The sequence below is a fragment of the Pararge aegeria genome, chromosome 15 (genome assembly GCF_905163445.1).
Source record: "Pararge aegeria chromosome 15, ilParAegt1.1, whole genome shotgun sequence".
NCBI lineage: Eukaryota > Metazoa > Arthropoda > Insecta > Lepidoptera > Nymphalidae > Pararge > Pararge aegeria.
The window spans coordinates 15,473,425-15,495,266 of record NC_053194.1 but is presented as its reverse complement, the minus strand read 5'-3'; the positions used below and the strand labels follow the sequence as shown (position 1 = coordinate 15,495,266).

General features: G+C 35.8%; 2 protein-coding genes across 2 annotated transcripts in view; one reads left to right on the top strand and one right to left on the bottom strand.

Moving 5' to 3' along the window:
• Nucleotides 1-21,842, top strand: part of LOC120629812 (axoneme-associated protein mst101(2)) — a 216,721-nt gene that overhangs the window by 10,726 nt on the left and 184,153 nt on the right. The window contains exons 2-5 of the mRNA XM_039898867.1: nt 6,477-6,695; nt 7,201-7,474; nt 13,943-14,056; nt 19,251-19,328. Of these exons, the coding sequence (XP_039754801.1) occupies nt 6,583-6,695; nt 7,201-7,474; nt 13,943-14,056; nt 19,251-19,328 (579 nt within the window). The 5' untranslated portion in view covers nt 6,477-6,582. The remainder of the gene's footprint in view (nt 1-6,476; nt 6,696-7,200; nt 7,475-13,942; nt 14,057-19,250; nt 19,329-21,842) is intronic.
• On the bottom strand, nt 7,812-9,998 carry LOC120629813. Its single transcript, XM_039898869.1, has 2 exons — nt 8,715-9,998; nt 7,812-8,438 (listed from the first exon to the last, which is right to left on the bottom strand). Exons 1-2 carry the CDS (start codon nt 9,963-9,965, stop codon nt 7,812-7,814), a joined length of 1,878 nt encoding a protein of 625 aa, XP_039754803.1. The 5' UTR covers nt 9,966-9,998.

The following is a 21,842-nucleotide window of genomic DNA, read 5'->3' as shown; positions in this document are numbered from 1 at the left end:
CTAAACGAACGAGGCAGCTTTCGTTTGCGATTAATTAATCCGTGTAGACCTATAAATCTTGACTTGACTGTTTAATAATCCTATTACTATAAAATCTAGCTGATAAAGAAAATCAGGCTTAGAAAACCTAGGTACGTGTTAAAGATAAAAACGGAATACAAATTGAATTAATTTACCTTTCACTATCAGAGCAGTTAGACTCTATCTGGAAAGAAATTAAACTAACATCGAATAGTATCGCGAGTTACTAGAGAAAGTTGGAAATGGAAAATTTTATAAGTAGCATTTAAGTATTTGTGAAAATATAAGATTATTGGTCTTCTAGTCTAGGGGAGGGCAAATGAGATTTGTATCGATACTGAAGCCAAAACTGTATTTTTAATTTTTGTTTGTCTGTATCTTGGCCGCCATACATTTTTGTGATATTTCCAGAAGGGGTGGGGGTGGGGTATTTGTACGTACTCCGTGATTTTGAAATAACTGGCTCTTATTTAAGCTTATGACCATTTGCGCTTTAGCAGGTTCTCTAAACAAAAGTAAATAAAAATATCTCATCGATTCATCGGCATCAGATTCATTCTATTTCTTTTATTCATTGGCAGCTATAGATTCTTCCGTGAAACAACAAAATCGATCACCTAGTTTGGACTCCTGGACCTTTTAAACTAAGTACACAATGGATTTCAATGCAGTTTCCTGCAATAGATAGAGCGAAGAATTTTAAGCAGTATACGTGACAGGTCGCAAGTTTAACATAAATACATGATATTACAATCCCAAAATATCTGTTACTCCAACAATGTGATTCATCTGAACATATGCGATATGAATCGCATTTCCGAAATGCGACATTAACAGCATACCTTAGTACAAAATTTGCTCGCTCGCAATCGGGTCTCTTTCGCATTTCAAACTCTATATCGTTATAGTACAATTGACCTTATGTCACTCGTTTTACAGTCGCGAATCCTGTACTTATGATTTTTGTTTTACAACCGAGGAGTCGTTTGCGAGTGTAAAGTATGTAAACATCAGAATAGTATGTATCCTATTTGTTAAATTTGAAAATCCAAAAAACAGAAGTACAAGTTTTGCGAAAACGAGTTATATTAGGTCCATTTTACATAGTTAAAAACTCGAAAACGATTCCTGTTTGCGAGCGTGCAAATCTTGTACTAAGGCTTATGTTAAAAATTTAGGCAAATTTGAGCTCTATCACTAATTGTCATAAGATCCATTTTACTCCGATGTTCAAGTATTTCTACACTCGAAAATGAGTCCTCGTGTTCAACGATTCCTAGAGACGGCAGTTTGGCAAACGAAACTGATAATTTACCACCTCTTTATTAACATGATGATCTAATTTATTTTCCCCGTGATGACCTAAAAGGTCCCCACGTGGCCACGCGGATACCGTACCCATCGTCCCCTCCCGTAGGTGTCGTAATATTTCATTTAAAATAACTGACTATTTTTTGTACGCATTAATATAACTGACTATTTTTTGTACGCATTAATATTTTATGCCTAATAATAAAGCTAGAACACAATCACAGTTAAAATTAAAAATAAATCGCAACGGTCGATTGGCGCAGTTTACAGCAATTCTGCTTTCTGAGCCCAACTTCTGGACTCAAGGCATCTCCCAATGGGACGGTTTGCCCATATTCACCAAGCTGAACAAACCGGTTGGTGATGGCGCAGTGGCGTGCACTTTATACATGCACAAAAGCGCTGCATACCCTAGCAGTTTCATATAACTGGTAACGGAGGAGGATTTTGCTATTTTATGCCATTTTACTTCTTTATGCTTACCCTGGTCCAAATTTATGTGCATGCCACTGTGATGTCGTATATGGTAGTAATAGCACAAAGGACGCCACTGCTTACTCTCCGTTATTATTCCGTTAGTCGCCTCGTACGATACCCGCGGGAAAAGGAGGGTGGTGACAACTTTATTCTGATCACCCGTCACCACACGGCGTAGTACCACAGTACCTATAATGTGTAGGTACACAACGTTTAAATGAAAACAGAAATAATACTTCACATGCTTTAGAGGTACTTTATTTACTGTATCTGAGACTTATCTGTGAAACCGAAGCACTTTTTGAGTAAACCACTGCCAAAAATATAATAAATATATGTATCTATACTGTGTAGGTACACAATGTGTAAATGAAAATCGAAATAATACTTCACATGCTTTAGAGGTACATTATTTACTGTATATGAGACTTATCTGTGAAACCGAAGCACTTTTTGAGTAAACCACTGCCATAGTTTTACTGAAAGAAATCTGATACAGCCCTAACATCACATGCAAAATTAAAATCAAGTGACACCTGCCACTTTTTTAGGTACGCGACGCGTAGAGTAGGTACTATGCGCGTGTCGGTCTTTTATCTTCAATAGGAGTGTTATTAGTAATAACTTAGAATATTTTGAATTAGCTTTTAAGGAAAAATAAATATGCTTCTTTGGATTAAATATTTTTACAGGGTGATTATTTATGAAATTTCCTTTTGTACAACAGTATTTCTTGATTCGGTTACGTTGTGTATGTGTACTTTTTGCGTCAACAAAAAGCGTGAAACTCGCGTCATCGTCACCGAACGCATTCTAAGAGCTATATAAATATATGTATTCACACATACATGTACATTTACTATGTATATTTTACATGCATGTACATGTGATAATATTCTTGGCGAAAATATATTCTTTCTTCTATTCTTATTATTCTTATTTAAACACAGGCTAAAAAAATTTTACCTTAGCTTAGCTTACAAATTGAAGCAGCGAGATTTGTCTATGCCTAATGAGTTCTGTTTGGAATAAATGGATAAACAGGAAGTCATTGAATCAGTTATAGATATTTGTTGTTTTGTTTAATTTGAACTTTATTTTTTTTTTTTATAATTTTACTCACTTTTTTTTTTACTTACTTACTTACTTCTTTACTTTAAACTGTTAAATATGTACTGTTTATGTAAGTTTTAGTTTTATTTGTTCTTTTTTACAATTTACCTCATTTTTTTTATTTAAATTTTTTATTAAAATTAACTCTAGTTATAAATAATAAATAAAATAAGCTGAGTTTGCGGCCATTTGCCATATTGTTAATATTAATTGATAAACATTTAGTTAAAAATCTTGTATTAACAAATCACTGCAACATACACTATTATAGCAATAAAGAATTTTTATTATTATTATTTTTTTTATATAATGTTTACGATTCAGTTTTCATTTCTATCGGCAGTCCCCAAAGACTGCCCCGCATGTTTTTTTGTAAAAACAAATGTTTGCTACTATAAGTATTTCCTACTAAAGATGTATATTTATTTATATTTTCCATGGAATGACTTTCTATATTTTAATTGGGAATTTATTAATAAGATTATTGAAGTAGGAAATTATATCAGCGAAGGTAGAGTCACGAATTAGTCTCAATATCAGCCTGCATACAGGGGCAAAGGACGAGGCAATTGTGTCAATTAAAGCGGGAATTGCGACCGACCTGGATCACAATGGCTGCCGCAGCCAACGTAGCGTAGCGATATTGTATTTTGTTATCTTGATTAATCGATGTCTGGGTTAAATGGGTGGAACCGCTTCTTCATATTATAAGATTTTTTCACGTTTGGCATCCTGCTGTTACTGAACTATTTGTTATGCTTCTTTGTTGGTACTCTTGTTAGAGTGGTCGTGGTTATCATGAAGTGATGCTGTTTGGAGCAGATGTCATTTTCCTCACGAGCACTCGACATTTCTATCAATGCAAAAGGCTGCCCACAGCGGTCAAGTCAAATGACTTGATCGATTCTTAGCAATCAATGGCAACCTTCCACGGGCTCTGCAAAATATTACAAAACAAAATTAAATGTAAACTTTCTGAATCATATGAAGTTAGAGCAATTCACACCCAAGTTTTTTTATCATTCATATAATCCTTAATATAATAATAGGGTTTTTCTATAAGCTTACATTTTATATAAACATTGAACTTATTGAGTGACATCTTAGCGATTTCATCTGGTATTTGTTATAAAATGATATGCAATTGCCCTTAAATGAATTACTAATTTTATTTTCTAATATTAATATTGTTACAGTCCACTTTCTTATTAATTTTTTTTTATGTTTTTATGTACATCAATTAAATGTTCAAATATCTATTGATTATGCACCGTCATAATTTTAGCTTCTTTAAATTTATCTCTTTAAACTTCTTTATGTTCCTGCTTTTCTTGTTGATGTGCCTTACCTTTTTTATTGTATATGAATAAAGTATATCTATAAATAATAATAAATTAATTACAAAATGACGCCTGACTTTTCTGTACTTTTAGAGAGGTTAAGAGAGATACAAGAGCTAGACTTTTAAGACTATATAATAATTCTAACAGGATGTACCACTTTAGTGGGTCATAGCAGGTACTTAGAGGCCCACGCCAACTACTTTAAAGGAGTGATCATTGACGCCTTCATGTTAAAATTATCCTTGCATGCTGTTATGCTAGTAACATATTAAATCAATGCCGTTATGTCCTTTGGTTTATGCCTTTGGTTACTTGGAAAATTAACAATATAAGGCCACCGAATAAATTTGTACTCCCCATCTAATATATACCAAAGGGAAAGGCGACAGAAAAAACAATAATCGTCGTGTTTCTCTATGGTGTGCATCACCGTGTTAACCATGTTAACCGTGCTGGGTACATAATGGGAAGCTCTGGGATACAGGATATCCCGAAGCTTTCCATTATGTTGCCAGAAAGAAGAGAAACCTTGTGAAACGCCTATAGGGCACATGCGGGCATCCCACATAGGTTCTAAGGGTTGATTTTTTTTACCTCAATCGTATTTGGTACCACGTTTGGTTAGTTGCTCTAGTAACTATCTCGTTGGCGTTGTAGGTACATCGATTTCCGTATCCAAGCAATAAGGTACCTTTTAACACATCCAATATGTAAGGTACCATTTGGTCACATCGTACTAACCGCTTTAGGGTTATCACTACCACAGTGAGAATGGATGTTGCCCTACCCTACCCTATATGAACCTTTCGAGTCCACCGATGCGCTTTTATACACTAAGGTGGGCTACCGATATAGAAATGATGATTTTCTTGCCGGCCTTTGATAAGATCTTCGCTATTCCTTCTCTTTAGAAACTGCTTCGGAAACGGGGGTAAAGTCACTATACTAGGCCTACTTGAAATAAATTAATTTTGATTTCTTCTTTGATTCGGTTTGTGTTTTAAATTAGCTCGCGAAAATAAATGAGTAGATATTTACGAACGTCTACTTTTCCCCTATTCCAAATTTAAATTCTGCGAATTACAAGGTCCATTATTTAAGGGTGTGGAAAGCCTGCGAAGGGTGAAAATCGACATTTGACACGGCATAACTTGTTTAACTAGTAACCTTGTAGAATGGACAGGTGGTAGATACTTGTATCGTATACAACACTAACATATGGGTTTTTATGTTGTATGCCTAAAAATTACGGTTTTTTTTTACTATTAATAGACGGACCAAACAGCTGGATAAGAGGTAACCCATTACCTATAAACAGAGCTACACTTTGCAGGGCGTGCAAGGAACACGTCCTGCAACTTGCCGTCCTCTGTCCAGCAACCTGAGGCGTTGGTATTAAGCCTCTTGTGCCTGTGATAAAATCGGCAACGAGACCCTTCAGACGGTTAGGGTGATTACGTATCTCGCGATCAGATTGCGACAGGCGTAAATCGTGCAATCACTGCTGTCAAACGACACTTTTGTTTATTTGTTGTATGGAAGTGACGTTTGGCCGCAGTGATAGCAAGATTTGCACCTGTCGCTAGCCTGTCGCGAGATACGTAATTACCCTACGTCCCGCAGGGTGATACAGGGCGGTACAGCATTGTAAATCATGATCATAATCATTTATTTGCGAACATGTGAAATTATAGTTGCAAAAGTTATGTTACAAAAATTATAAAGAAACATGTTTTAGCCTATAGGCATGAACTGTTACAATGCTGCTTTGCGTTAGATAAAAGCATCGCGGTAGTAAGTACTTCCCCGGACTAACTCTTACACAAAAAGCTCTACTTCAACATAAAATATACTAAGCCTATGTTTGTAAGAGATAGAAATATCGTTTCGCGGGCTTTCACTTAAATCTACAAAAGTCCATGTTTTTTTGTGTGTCTGTATGACTAGCCAATAGACAGCGCACGCAGATAAAACAGATTTTTGGTCTTGCTCACTAATATATTGGTTCATTAATACCATTACTTTGGCCTGTAATCATATTGTTACTGAAATTAAATAAAACCGATTTTTCTTCTGGATATCCGCATAGCTTTCTAATAGTGCTAGAAGTATTAAAATAAGTTCAGAGGTTCCCTCTTTTAAAATTTAAATGATGCGTACAAATTTAATAGGTAGTCAGTTTTACTGAAAATCAAATGAATTATTTTTCAGAGTCAAAAACGCAACCGACACGAAACCACAGACGAACGACGCCAGAAGGCGAAAGACCGCGGACGAACGAGACATACCGAACAGTACGAGTCGGTGACGTCACAACATGGCGTCCACCGACACATCGACCTCCAGCCAGATATCAGCCGCCGCAACAGAAGAGCACAAGCGCACGGTCGACGAAGCTTTCCTGAATAAGCTGAAAGGCCTCGTCGAACGGTACGTATAAGTGTTTTCTTTAGTAAATTATTGCGATTCCCCGCGACTTTATCAGTACGCGACAGTAGCGGCTTTATAGTCACCTTTAAAAAAGACATATGCTGTCGCGGTCTGTTACGCTGACGCTAATTAAGTTTGCCTAGACGATGCCTATTTACTCTTCATTACATAGATCCCATAGTAATCGTGTCGTTTGTGGCGATAGCAGATCACAATACTTACAGTTGTCATAATCCCTCGTCTTCTGCGGGTGTCGTGCGAGGCTACTAAGGGATTATAATAAATAACTGGCACTGGGCAGTTGTCTTTGTGCTGATTCTTTGCTGCTACTACCATCTCACCAGCTTTGATCTACCAGCTTGGTGGATCAAAGCTCTTGAAACTCTCCTTTCACTGAACACTACCATGTAGAGAATTAGCTTCTTTACCGTGCCTACAAGATTTTAGCTGAATCAGCTTTTCTTTACCTAAAGGATTTTCGCTTTGATAGGTTGTATTTTTATAGGTTGAGGCTTGACAACGCAACCTTGAAGAAGTCGCTCGACATCGAGCGGAGCGAAGTTAGAGCGCTGAAGGCCCGACAAGAGAGCACGATCAGAAATCTAAAGACTGAATCCAAGAAAAAAGAGGAACACCTAGAGAAACAGCTAAGAACCGTCGTTATACCAGAAAGGCTTGAGGAGCCAATGGCAAATAATAAGTTGGTAGAGCTTAAAAGGTTAACGACAGAAATTCAGTCTTTGAAAGCTGCGAACAGGGGTCTTCAAGAAAAACTCAAGGTGTGTAAATTTAAAATTTTTCACCCCCAATTTCTGTAATCAAGTTAATCCAAAATCATCAGAGTAAATGATGAAGTTACTATAACCATCCTTATTGATAGGGAAGAGTAAGAAAGTTAAGCCCTAATAAATAAAATATGCGAACTAAAGATTTTGGATTAAATTTATTATTTTTTTTTTGTGAAATTCAGGGGTCAAACAAATCAAACTAGTTTGTAATATTGTTTACTTCAGTAAGTTTACTTCAGTAGTAATCCATAACTTACTATCAGTATTATATTAAAAAAAAAAATCGAGATACAAGGATAGGTTTTGGAAAAAAAGCACCTCATAGTTTCTAAATTGATGGTACATTTTTATTCAAAGCATGAACTAATAGTTCAATAACAAAAATAATAAAGCTTACAAAAATCCCAATGAACCAAACAAAGAAGACTTCTTTAAGATTCTTCACATTTAAAGATGTCTGCCCTTTATCATTGTCAACGTACAGAACTTTGTTATGAGTTTGAAATAAAGTGTACTCATCAGATTTGCTCCAGTATTCCAATATTCCACCTTGATTTAGGTGCCCCAATATATTATCGAGTCTCGGTAAATATGGACTTCCGTAGCGTAAGCCGTATACAATAGAACACGGAACAGGGCACTCTGCAACACTGTGATAGAGTGGTCTTCCATTTTCCATATTTGTCGGCTTTCTGGTGATATATTGTGCATCAGATTTTCTTAACAAAAATGCGTATTGAAACTGTCTTTTATCAATGGCGTCTTTTATATTCTGATCGTTAAAAGTCACGGTTCGTTTTATAATTTCATAATAATACTCGCCACTGAGGCTCTTCTTGAAAATCTTCATGTGACGATTATGAACTCCAAATGTAAAATTTGCTTTCACTAATTCTGATATTGTATTCGCATCGTGCTTATATCTTGGATATGATACAGATGATGTGATAATTCCCTGTAATTATTAAATGTTTTAAAGTAATTTGATAAAAAAAATTACATAGAGTTAAAAAAGTGGTACGTTTCTCTGCTTTGTTATCACTTCTGTTTGTTCTTCTCTTGTATCACTTTTGTTGTCAACCTCCGCCATCTTTAAACAGAAGTGAAAAGGCATATTCTTTGGATTATCAATTTTCACGAGGTGTGATTTTGGTAAAGCGCGGAACTATAGTTATGTAGATAGATAATACCGGAAAAAATTAGAAGTACATACAAAATCAATTATACTTACATCAATAGCGCAATTAACGACTAAAGAATATATCATGGTAGCTAAAACAACGCATCTGAAGATCAGTCCAGGAAATTTGATATCTACTGTTTGCCTTATGAAACATTTTATCAACTCTATAACTGTATCTGACGTACATTGTTTATCATGAATCTTCCAAATGTTTTTCTCGACCCTACGTATTACTACACTAAGACCAATCAGGACTATTACATTAAAAGTAAAAAGTATTAACATGTCCACTGTGATTAATTGCAGTGTAGTCATAAAAGCTGATTGTTGGACGGACTTCTTTATTAAGAAGCAGAGATTGTCTTGGCCAAGTGGATAGGTTGTGTCAATGTAGCCGTAATAGGAGTTTTTTAAAATCCTTGAGTTCAACTCCAAATCTGTATACCCATCTAGTAAATCAGCCGTTACTCCTGTGGCTGTTCCGTTGTCTAGTAAATCTCCTACAGTGCTGCCGTCTCTAGGACTCAGTGGTTTGCAGGTTGCATTTATACGTTGCATTACTGTTTTTGCTAGCCGCGAGGTGCAATAAACTGGACCACTTTCAGATGAAGTATAGATTTTTCTGAAAACACTCAATCGTAACTCGCGTCCATTCAGATCATCATATTGTTCCTGTAGTAATTTGGTTATGTCACGAACATTAGTTATTTCTCTGATTATTTGGTAAAATGGGTTATATGTGTACATTCTTAGCCTATCTGCCCAAAGTACTATCACAGAGTTTGTAATTCGTCTGCTCCAGAGCAATTCGAAATGCATCTTCATTGTATAGTAAAAATAACTGTCGATTTCAACAGGTATATTCAAGACAAATATCACTGTTGACCTACGTTTGAAAACCCCAGTTTTGGTCAATGCATCAATGACGATATCGCTATCATCAACTGTCAGTTTGTTCGAAGTCACAATGTATGCGGTCCGTCCATGCCTATTTAATTTAGGTTTAACTTGAGTACTATTCGGATCTTGGCATCCATTCAAAAGCATGACTGGATATCCATACCCGAAGGTCTCGGTGTATTTTAGGATCCTGTTCTCGAAGTACGTGAATTCGCAAAAGGTGACTGTAAAAAACCATTGCTGGAAGGCGTTGAAGATTTTCAGGACGACTTGGTACGCGAATTCTGCTCTTAGATACGTCTCCGCGTGGTAATCGAAGACTTCATTGTAGAGTGCACCGGAGGTATTCAGACACAAGCAGGAGTTTAAAAGTGTCAGCGTTATAAAGATTTTGAGCATTTCACTGTCGCGTGTGGTCTGCAATCAGGGCTGGGGGTACACTGCAGGGTTTAAGGTCAATGTGGTGAGCGTGCGGGGAAAGGTGTCATTAGTGGTATGTCATAGGATGAAGTGTGTTTAAAAGCCGTCAATTACCGCGCAAACAAAATATTGGCATCGTTTATTACGAGCACGTACATGATGACATAAACAAATATTATGATACTTGATTAGTTAGCGGTAGTTGTAAAGTTTAATGATTATGGGTACCTACGATATATTGATGTAGAGTGATTGGGATATTAAATAGCAGAAAATGTATGGACGCTTTGAAGCCTTGATAGCCTAGTGGTTAGAGTGACAGATCGGGGTGACCGAGTTCGTTCCCGACACGCAGCTCTAAATTTTCGGAGTTTTGTACTTTTTTGATATACAGAATTTAAAAAAATCACTTGCTTTACCGGCGAAGGAAAGCAAGTGATATTTTAAATTCCTTATTTTATTCCACATCGCACATGCATGCCTGAGTTTTCCATAAAGTTTACAAAGTGTGTTTGTAAACTTTATGGAATATACTACAAAAATAATACTTTATTGTAAGTGAGGTGTACCAATCCGCACTTGGTCAGCGTGGTGAACTACGGTCTAAACACCTTCTCATTGTGCGAGGAGACTCTTGCTATGTAGTGGTAGGTATTCGAGAAAGCGTACGTTGGTCGTTATATAAAAAAAAAACCAAGGTAGATGCAAAATCTGGCGCCGAACTATTGTGAGATCTTGAACGGATTAGACGTGTCATGTTAAAGCGGCTAGCAGATATTATCTTTTTCAATATTTACGGTTGGTAATGTCGCTAATAATTTCTGATTGATTGTAAATGTTGATGTTGGAAAATAGCAAATACTTAGTGTGCTACCAGCTCTTCTGCGTAGAATCTGCTTTACGAACCGATGGTAGAGTCTTACCGAACAGACACTCGACATATAAAATAAATGAATCTAGTTCTTTTTTTAAATTTTGTCGTCAACCGTCACTTGTTGTCCCCATGCTGCTGTTTAGTACGAAATGAATTTACAAAACACTCCAAAGTAAAATTGTTAAAACACAAAACAAAAAACACGCGAAATTCGTATTATATAAAGGCATTAGGCAATCATTATAACTGTAACACTTCTGGGAAAAGTTAATTTTCATAGAAAACTTAAAATTGGAATGCTTTTATTTAAATTATTCGGAAACGTTTCGCGCCTGTTTGCCGTGCTTGTCGGACTTCAACTGACAGCACCTTTCAAACGTCAAAGCGTGAATCCAATTATTGGGAGTGAATCGTTAATTATCATTAGAAATTAATCTCTATATATAAGGTTTCAGATTGAACTGGTAGCAGACTGATCATCTAATGTAAGGTTACGCGAACTTAAATGTTTTTAAGTATCTATTTTGATATCATTATTATTAATAACTAGCTGATACTGATTAAGGGTTTTCTATTCCCGCGGGAACTCCCATATTTCCCGGGATAAAAAGCAGCCTATGTGCTATTTCAGACTACAATCTGTCTATGTAACAAATTTCAGCCATATCGGTTAAAACGTTGCGACGTGATTGAGTTACAAACATAAGAACTTTCGCCTTTATGTTATTCTAGCTTCTGCTCGCGACTTAGACTTCGAATTGGGTCCAAAAAGAAATAAAAAATTAGTAAAAAAAAAAATAATTACCCGTATTATCGCTTGCGCTGTAATAGAGAAAAACAGCTGCAGTTTTGCGTTTCAGCTATTACGTATTTAATATGGTAGAGTCGCAAAGTTTATATTTTTCTTTGACGCACGTAATTTCAATTAATATACTCCTATACACGACATCAATTATATATAAATTTTTAATCTTACTGGAACTATTTGAGAGCACGGTATAGAAAGTGCATGTCCTTTTCCATAGCATAGGTGACATGCATACCCAAATTCAAAGCTGTCTGCCCGCGACTTAGCTCGTAAACAACTTCAATTTTCCGTCGAGAACTACTTAAGGAATCGAAACAAAAGGTAGCCTATGTTCTATTCCATATCAAAGGCTACGTGCATGCCAAATTTCATCAAAATACGTTCAGCTGTTTTTGCGTGATTGAGTAACAAACATCCAAACAGCCACACTTTCACATTTATAATATAAGAAGGATAATCCTTCCAATAAATAAATTTATTATTTATCGGAAATTTTATAACATGAATGTAGAAATTAAAAAACTTTTACATAAGCTGCCAAATAGCTGGCAATTGTCAAATAGTTTTAAGGATTATTTGATAAATGTGAGAACTGCAAAGATTAGAATGCTTATACTCGTATAAATGTATGTAAAGTCAATGGGTCTAGCTCAGTTTCCTAAAAACACTTTATTTTATCTAAATTGATTCAGTCCTCCAGTTAGTTCAAAAGTATTTAATAATAAAAAGTTAATGAACCCCCGACATAATTAAAATCGGTAATATGAAAACAAAATCATATATTTCAAATATTAAAACGAAATCAAAAAACAATGCCATAGACACACACACACACACACACACACACACACACACACATACACACACATACACGTCAAACTTATAACACCCCGTCGTTTTTGCGTCGGGGGTTAAAAATAGACGATACTCTTTATTTTTAAAAAAACAACAATTTAACCCTAGACTACAATCTAAATTGTAGTAGTAATTGATGATAAAAGCTAAGATGGTAGGATGGTAGATAGGCTAACCTGGTTACAGATTTTTTTTAAACCCATTCCACTTATAGCTGTCTTCACGTCATCGTACCGGAACGTTAAATCGCTTGGCGGTTATGTTCGTCGGTAGGGTTCTAACTAGCCACGACCAAAGCCAAATATAAAATGACTAAACGTTTAATTATGGATAAACTTTTATAAGTTAGCTACAGCCTACCGAAAGAGACTGTCTGTACTAAAATCCGATACGAATACGATACGCTTGCGGTAGTAATTTCAATGACCACTTACCTAAATAGTTTCTCGTTTTATTACCACAAGTTATTACCTCATGACCGCCCGTGTGGTTGCGTGACCTTACGTGTCGTAAAACCAAACTAATTGTGCGGTATTAAACCATGAGACGACACAACTTATCAACTGTGAAAAGATTGAATATTTTTTGACAGCCAAAAAAATATGGGGTGGTGCAATTAAGAGAGGGGGGACAGACCGGAAAAAAATAGAAAAAAATCTTTCTCCTTGTCAGTAGTAGGGAGACAAACCGGAATTTTTGTTCCCATTTTTTCCCCTTGAGGGGACAGAGTAGGGGGAAAGAGCAGGGGGATAGATAGGAATAATCCCAATTAAGGCATCATCTAACAAAGTGATGCAGTTTCATAATTATCAACGAATTCACCACGGCCCACTACAGGGAACGGGTCTCCTCTCGGAATGAGGCCGTATAACCTTCTGGTCGAGCCTTGAGCTATGTACTCCACATAGAAAACTTCACATGCCTTTGAGAATATTATGGGACTCTCAGTTTCCTCACGATGTTTTCCTTAACCGTTAAAGACAGCAATATTTTGACTGTTTAAATTTGCGTGCTTGGGCTCGAACTCGGTCCCCACGAAATGGAGGCGGAAACCCTAAACTGAGCTATTACCACTACCGCCAATTATTTGAACTGTCTGCTAAAAAAAACAAAAGCACAACTAAACAGCTTACTTGTACCTGGTGTAGTATACTTTGTTTTCTACCTAGATATCCTATGCGACATGCATTATCAACTGAATTAGCTTGGCTTGATGGATTTGTTATTATTTGATACGGCCGGTCGGTAATAGCCAAAAGATAAAGTTAGAAGTCCCCTTCAAACTAGACCCGGATTAAAGATGAGTGAAATGGTATATTTCCAAATCGACCCTGTTTTGAAGTAGTCCCAATTTTTTCAGGACGATTATGTCGGACTGGTTGTGTCGAATTAAGTTAACTTCTGATTGTAATGTTGCAGGTAGCGCAGGCGGCGGAGTGCGCCCGCGCGGCTGAGTTACGCGCACAGGTAGCGAAGCACAACGCCCTGGAACAAGCCGCGCGGCGAGATGCGCGTGCGCAGTGCCACAAACTGGTTAGTCACATTACAATGTTACAGGTAGCGCAGCTGAGTTACACGCACAGGTAGTGAAGCACAACTCCCTGTAGCAAGCCGTGCTGCGAGATGCGCGTGCGCAGTGCTACGAACTGGTTAGTCACAGTAAATCTAGCAGGTAACGTAGGGGGGGCTGCAATTGCGAGGCTTGTCTCTGGCACAGGTAGGAAATTACAATACTTTGGAACAAGGAGGTGTGGGTTTCACGTACGCAGTGGCATAAGCTGTTCAATTACATTACAGTGCTGAAGGTAACGTAGGCGGTGAATTGCACCCCACAAAGCTTGGTTGGTTTGGTGGGCTTATTTTTTCTAGCTAGCTAGTAAAGCATAACATTTATGAGCAAACCATGTAACGTGACGGCCGTGCACCGTGTCACAACAGACTGTAAAAGACTTTGACCAAGCCAAGCCAAACGTAAGGATACGCGAGTGCAGCGTCCTTTAATTTATGACAGTGACAGAACAATCAGTGTGACACACTGCCATACAAAAAAAAAATAGTTATGATACGCCTGTACATTTAGTATCAGCAATATTTAGTAAATGTGCTTGTGAAATAGAATGTCCAGCAAAATAACACTAATTATTGTACTAATACGAAAGTGAGCCTGTTGATAACTATTTCACAAAACTGCAAATTTAATTCAAATGCAATTTGAAGCCTACATAGCTTTTTTTCTGAAGACTTATATCTTTCGATCGATATTATAATATCTTTCGATCACTTTTTACCGTGGGAAAATATCCCGGATTAATACTGTGATAAATGCATAGATACCAATCCGATTCATATTTAAATAACGTTATTATATTCTAATCTATAAATTAATTACTATGTTTTACTTTAATAGTTGAAAGTTGAAACGCTATCACAAAGAGTTTAATAAATTCGCTTCATGTTGCATTTGCTAAATATATATACAAGGCGCAGGATTTCAGTTTGATACTCCTCGCCAGTTCTTCGCGTATATCTGTAAGAGTCATTTTTCTTCCCGGGGAAAATACAACATTTCATATTCTCCGACAACTTTATCGATTTATCGATTAATTTACTCTTCGAGCAATGGCGCACGGTTGAAAATAAAATCCAAATAATAAAAGTGTAATAATAAACACAGATCCAAACTGCCGAATGTCTTCCACGAGCCACTTATGAGGGACAGAATTATAGGCCTTCTTGTAGTCAATCCAAGCAGCCGTTATGATTTTCTGTTTCATCGAACATGCTGTCAAACAGCAGTGTGAATGAGGAGGAGTTCCTTTGTACCACGAGACCGGGCCTTAATGGACGGGATACTTTATGGTGAGATATTTGTAGATTGTTTTCCTCGTACCTGCTCGTTAATAAAATTTAATTTAATAACGTTAAATGAATATACTACAGCAATACACACATGATCTAGCCCCAAAGTAAGCGTAGCTTGTGTTATGGATACTAATATGACTGGTGACTGTTTTTATGAACTATCTGTACCCTGCCACGCTTCGCTGTGGTACATTGTGATTAAATGGTTGAGAAAAATAGATAAAAACAATCCTTGATGCGTATTATATTTTATCAAGCTAAAATTTCAGCTTGATCGGTTCAGAACTTTTTGAGTTTTTGAAGCGTACACAAACCAATACATAAATACTTATAATCACTGACCTCTATTATACTATTATAATAGAGGTAAGTACTCATAATACATTGATAAATATCCAGACAGCGAAAAACATTCATGCTCATCACACAAACATTTTCCAGTGGTGGGAAATGATACACACAGTCTTGGACTCAGAAAGCAGGGTCGCTGCCCACGGCGCCAATCGGCCGTCGAACAAGAATTATTAATACAAGAAAAATTTATCTCTATATATATATAATGAAAATGGTCTTCGTTTGAGGCTCAATCACGCCTAAACCACTGATCGTATCGACATGAAACTACCACCACTCGATGCGAAATTTTTCCTAGATGGTTTATGGCTATCTATTTTTTGAATTCCAACATTCCTTCATTTTTTTATTGCTGTTTTACTTTTATGAACATTTATCCCGCTAATAAAAACAAAAGATAAGCATTTTCTCTTGATTCTTTTGTTTTCATGGATTTCAACAGAGTGTATTAAACGGATTATGGTTTTTTACATTCAGCTAAGAATCTACTCACGGTAGTGGAGAACGGCTGGACCAATTGGGCTTTTTTTTATCTTCAGAATTGTCAGGAGAAAGTTTTGTATGTAAGAAAATTTTAAAAAAGCCCGATAAAAAGTTAAAAATTTCGATGATAATCGAAGAATTCCCATCTATATAGTCACTCACCACGAAATCTCGGGAACCATAAGACTTAGAAACGTGAAACTTGGTAGGAATATTACTTTTGCTATGTAGAGGTCAGCTATGAATAGATTTTAAGAAATTCATTCCCCAAAGGGGATTGCGGGGGCGTTAACAATGAACAATTCCCGTTTTTAAACTATAGCTACTATAGACTTCAAATTTGGTAGGAATCTTCTGTAAGAGGTGTAGAAATAGGCTATGAACGAATTTTACGATAGCTCACCCCACAGGGGGTTGCGGGGGTGGGTATTAACAATTAATATTTTTAATTTTCCAGCTAAAGCTCCTACAAGCTCCAAATTTTGTAGGAATTTTCTATAAGTGATGTAAAAATGATTTATGAACAAATTTTACGATATCCCACCCCAAAGAAGATTGCGGGGGCGTTAACAATGAAAATTTTCAATTTCCAAGCGATAGCTCCTATAGACTCCAAATTTAGTGAGAGTGTTCTATATGTAATATAAAAATGATCTTCGAGCGGATTTTACAATGAATCACCTCCAATAAGGTTCGCGGGGGTGGGTGTTAACAATAAAAAATTTCAATTTCGAAATATAGCTTCTAAAAATTCTAAATATGGTAGGAATCTTTTATTATTCACATAAAGAACATCTGAAAATGGATTTCAATAAAGTCTACTTCCGACAGGAATTGCGGGGGTGGGTGTTAAAATCTAAAATTTTTAATCGAGATTTCGTGGTGAGTGACTATATAGATGGGAATTCTTCGATTATCATTTTTATCGGGCTTTTTTAAAATTTTCTTACATACAAAACTTTCTCCTGACAATTCTGAAGATAAAAAAAAGCCCAATTGGTCCAGCCGTTCTCCACTACCGTGAGTAGATTCTTAGCTGAATGTAAAAAACCATAATCCGTTTAATACACTCTGTTGAAATCCATGAAAACAAAAGAATCAAGAGAAAATGCTTATCTTTTGTTTTTATTAGCGGGATAAATGTTCATAAAAGTAAAACAGCAATAAAAAAATGAAGGAATGTTGGAATTCAAAAAATAGATAGCCATAAACCATCTAGGAAAAATTTCGCATCGAATGGTGGTAGTTTCATGTCGATACGATCAGTGGTTTAGGCGTGATTGAGCCTCAAACGAAGACCATTTTCATTATATATATATATAGAGATAAATTTTTCTTGTATTAATAATTCTTGTTCGACGGCCGATTGGCGCCGTGGGCAGCGACCCTGCTTTCTGAGTCCAAGACTGTGTGTATCATTTCCCACCACTGGAAAATGTTTGTGTGATGAGCATGAATGTTTTTCGCTGTCTGGATATTTATCAATGTATTATGAGTACTTACCTCTATTATAATAGTATAATAGAGGTCAGTGATTATAAGTATTTATGTATTGGTTTGTGTACGCTTCAAAAACTCAAAAAGTTCTGAACCGATCAAGCTGAAATTTTAGCTTGATAAAATATAATACGCATCAAGGATTGTTTTTATCTATTTTTCTCAACCATTTAATCACAATGTACCACAGCGAAGCGTGGCAGGGTACAGATAGTTCATAAAAACAGTCACCAGTCATATTAGTATCCATAACACAAGCTACGCTTACTTTGGGGCTAGATAATGTGTGTATTGCTGTAGTATATTCATTTAACGTTATTAAATTTAATTTTATTAACGAGCAGGTACGAGGAAAACAATCTACAAATATCTCACCATAAAGTATCCCGTCCATAAAGGCCCGGTCTCGTGGTACAAAGGAACTCATATCATTTCAATGCTCATTTCAAATTTTTTTCTTCATGTCAATTATTATTAATTTTTGGAAGAAAGGCACGGAAATATTATAATGATTGCACATTTCAATGTGCAATAATATTCATTGTAACTTTCAAGTTACAATGAATATTAGTGAGAAAAATCACCTGGATGAAAGATACAGGCTAAATCGATGGAATTTGGAATTTGAGTAAGTCTAAACAATATCGATGCTTACGGTTCTATCCGCGGGGCCTATTTATGTTCATACAAAAATTAAAAAAAAGGAGAATAATAAAAATATGAAAAAATAAAATAAAAATGAAACATAAAATGTAATTTATTTCCTTTTTTTTCGCCCAGCGAAGCGGGCGGGAAACGGCTAGTTTGTTATAAAGTGTCCCTTATAATCGAAACTGCAATGTTTCATTATAGATGGCGCCAATAGTCACTTAGACTGAGAAAATAATGAATAAGTGCGTATCTAAAATTCTGAATCGCGATAGAGCGATGGAGTGCGAGAATCAGGGGCTTTGTTTCCATAGCTTAAAAAGCAATATAAGTTTAATATTTCAAGGTATTTCATATAAATACTACTCTCTAAAGAGTAGATGCATTTTAGAAGATCTGTTTGGTGTAGAGTATAAAGATTGAAGAAATTATGAGGTTGATTTTCCTGTTTCCGCGGTTTATAGCTTAATTTTCATAAAAAATAAATGAAGCTTAATTTTCATTGGATATAATGGAATTCCGCAAAACAACGCTTCTTCTGCTTCTATCCAATATCAGTGGCGCCTTAGCTTTACCGTTGAAACCAAACTTAATTTCATAGCTGCAGTTTGAACATTTAAAGTTATAGTTAAACGTGGTTATATTAAACTTCATTTCCTAAGCGAATGGTGAAATCAACCCTTAATAAAAATTTCCTACATAATATTTAAAGGTCTTTAATTCAAGATTTCGTAGATCCGTCATCGCTAGTCTGTTGTGTAGCGGAGTGCAGTGATTCACCTCGGAAATGCACGTCTTTCAAACCGCTCATGAGCTGAATGAATAATTGATACAAGTACTGAAACATTGTTGTTAAATATAAATTGTTTTCTATTGTCATCAGCTGGAGGAAATCAAATCGAAGGAGCGGGTGATCATACAGCTCAAGAGGGAGGCGGCGCGGGCGGCGTCACATGAGCAGGTTAGTCTTGTTATTTATTTATTAGGCTACCCTTTATGCCGATTCCTTGAGTGGTTCCCGTGGGAAAATTGAAAATTGTTTACGAGCTCAGCCGCGGCTAGACAACTTTGAAATTTTGTATGTAAGTCACCTATGTAAAAAGACATGTATTTTCTATACCGATCTCTCATATAGTTCCCGTGGTAAGGTTAAAAATTTTTAACGAGCGAAGGTTTAGACCCAATTTTGAAGTCGCTGGCAGAAGCTAGTTATTAATAAACGCTAACATGCTGGTGGGCCCAAAAAACCTGTCCCTCAACCAACTGGATGTGAACTTACTATAGATCGGATAGATACAAGGGCCACTCGATGTTAATAATAAAACTCACTGTGTAACCTAACAACGCCCACTTAAACGCATCTAAAGCACAGGAAACCAGTTAGACCCTGAGTTTTTTGATGCAGCCAACGTATTTGTTATTCACGCGGTGCACCAAGCTTCACCGTCTCATACGCGAGGGGAACCTGTTACGACTTCGGAGAACTTCTAACCAGCTTCTATGTACATACGGGTGTAAGGCTGTGTTACACCTAACCACGTCAGTATACGCGTTGACTTTTTTTTATCGTATTACAGTGACTCAGTTAAGTTAATTTCATATCAAATGAATAATTGACATTGGACATTTTTAATCATTTGACATAATATTTAAACATTTGCTACAGCAAAAAGGTTTTAGTAAAAAAAAAAAAATTATTTAATACTTTGGGGCTAGATGGCGATGTGTCTATTGTCGTAGTATATTTATTTATTTATCTCGTGAGGATGCTCCGGTTTCGGAACGAAACGTGCGTATCTTCGGCAATGTAGGGTACATTGTCGTAGATGCGCACGTTTCGCTGTTTGGTGTGGAGGATAAGGATTCATTACAAACATTAGAATGAAACCAAACAGATCCTACTGCTTTTCGCGGAGTATAGAAAATTAAGCTTAATTTTCATAATATAGGTATCATGGAATTCCACAAAGTAACATGCTACTCAATATTTAAGAAAATATTTTTTAATCTTTTTTAAATATATTATATAGTAATTAAATTATTAATTAACCTTAAACAAATTACTTAGTATTAGGAAGAGCTTTTAGTCCTAGTAGAGTTTTTAGTGTTACTTCCACACTAACGGTATCGGTGGTCCTTGAATGCACTGCGAAGTGTCCCTGTGCTAATAAGCGATGGTTTTCCACTAAACATCAGGTGTGCCATCTGATTGGTCCGTCATTTATAACTATAAAAGAAAAGTGAAAACTTAAATAAACAATCTTTATTTAAACTCTATACCAGTGATACTTTTATTTATTTTATTTATTAGGTTTACTTACAAACACTTACACTACTACAACCGTTTTTAAAATTTAACTATTCTGTTTAAGTGTAATGTTTTCTTAAAAGTAAACACAGCATATGAAAATATACAATAACACCATAACATGAAAACAAAAGGTATCGTGAATGAGAATATAATAACAACATCTCTCACACACTAAAAAATAAATCAAGGTACAGCAAATAAGGGTCAATTGGTCCATGATAAAAATATCTTATCTCTGAACTTATACAACGAGTCAGAGTAAATATCAACTTTGACATGGGTGTAACCCCTTTCTAACTAGATTTTTATATCACACACTGCTAATAAAGAGAAACACGAAATAAAAATACACACTAACTCGCACACACAATATATATTCTAACTTCGTTCCGTAAACGTAATTATTGTTGTAATCCAGTGTGTCATGAACTTTAAAATGATATTCAACACCTAGTATGAGGTAACTGTACCCCATACGCGAGGCTTCCCATGACATAGGATTCAGGGAAATCTCCGCAAAGCCTTAAACATAATTATACTCGCGATGTTCGTAGCTTATTGCTTAATGCATTGTGTTTTGTACATTATACGCGCTAATTATATTATAATTACGTATGAATTTTATGACATAATGCAACATTTAATACATTAACTTAATTCGGTAAGTAGGTAAATTATATTCACATTGTAGTCGCATCTTTGAAAACATTTTGAAATCTAGTGCTACGAGATCATATGATCATTTAAAATGAAAACTTAGTTTTGACCCTACGCTTAAATCGCTTGGACATACAGACGGAACGAAAGCCATATTTCCTACAAACTTTTATCCTAAATTACTAACTCTTCGGATATGGAGTTTGTAAAAACTGTTTTTTTTATCCTGAAGCTAAAATATCAGTTTTCCGGGTTAAAATTAATTGAAATATAGTCTGAAAATTCAAGGACTTTTTTTTTACCAACTTTCACTACTACTACACTACTTACTAGTTTCATTTGTGTGTATAATTTTCAAAAACTGTGATAAAACGTGAAAAAAACCCTCATAAACACAACCACTTCCATTATTTAACCACTTAATTACATAAATCCTTTCTTAGACCACACCACAATACATATTCATGAAAAATTAAAAAAAAAATTTGAAAAATTTAAATTCTGATT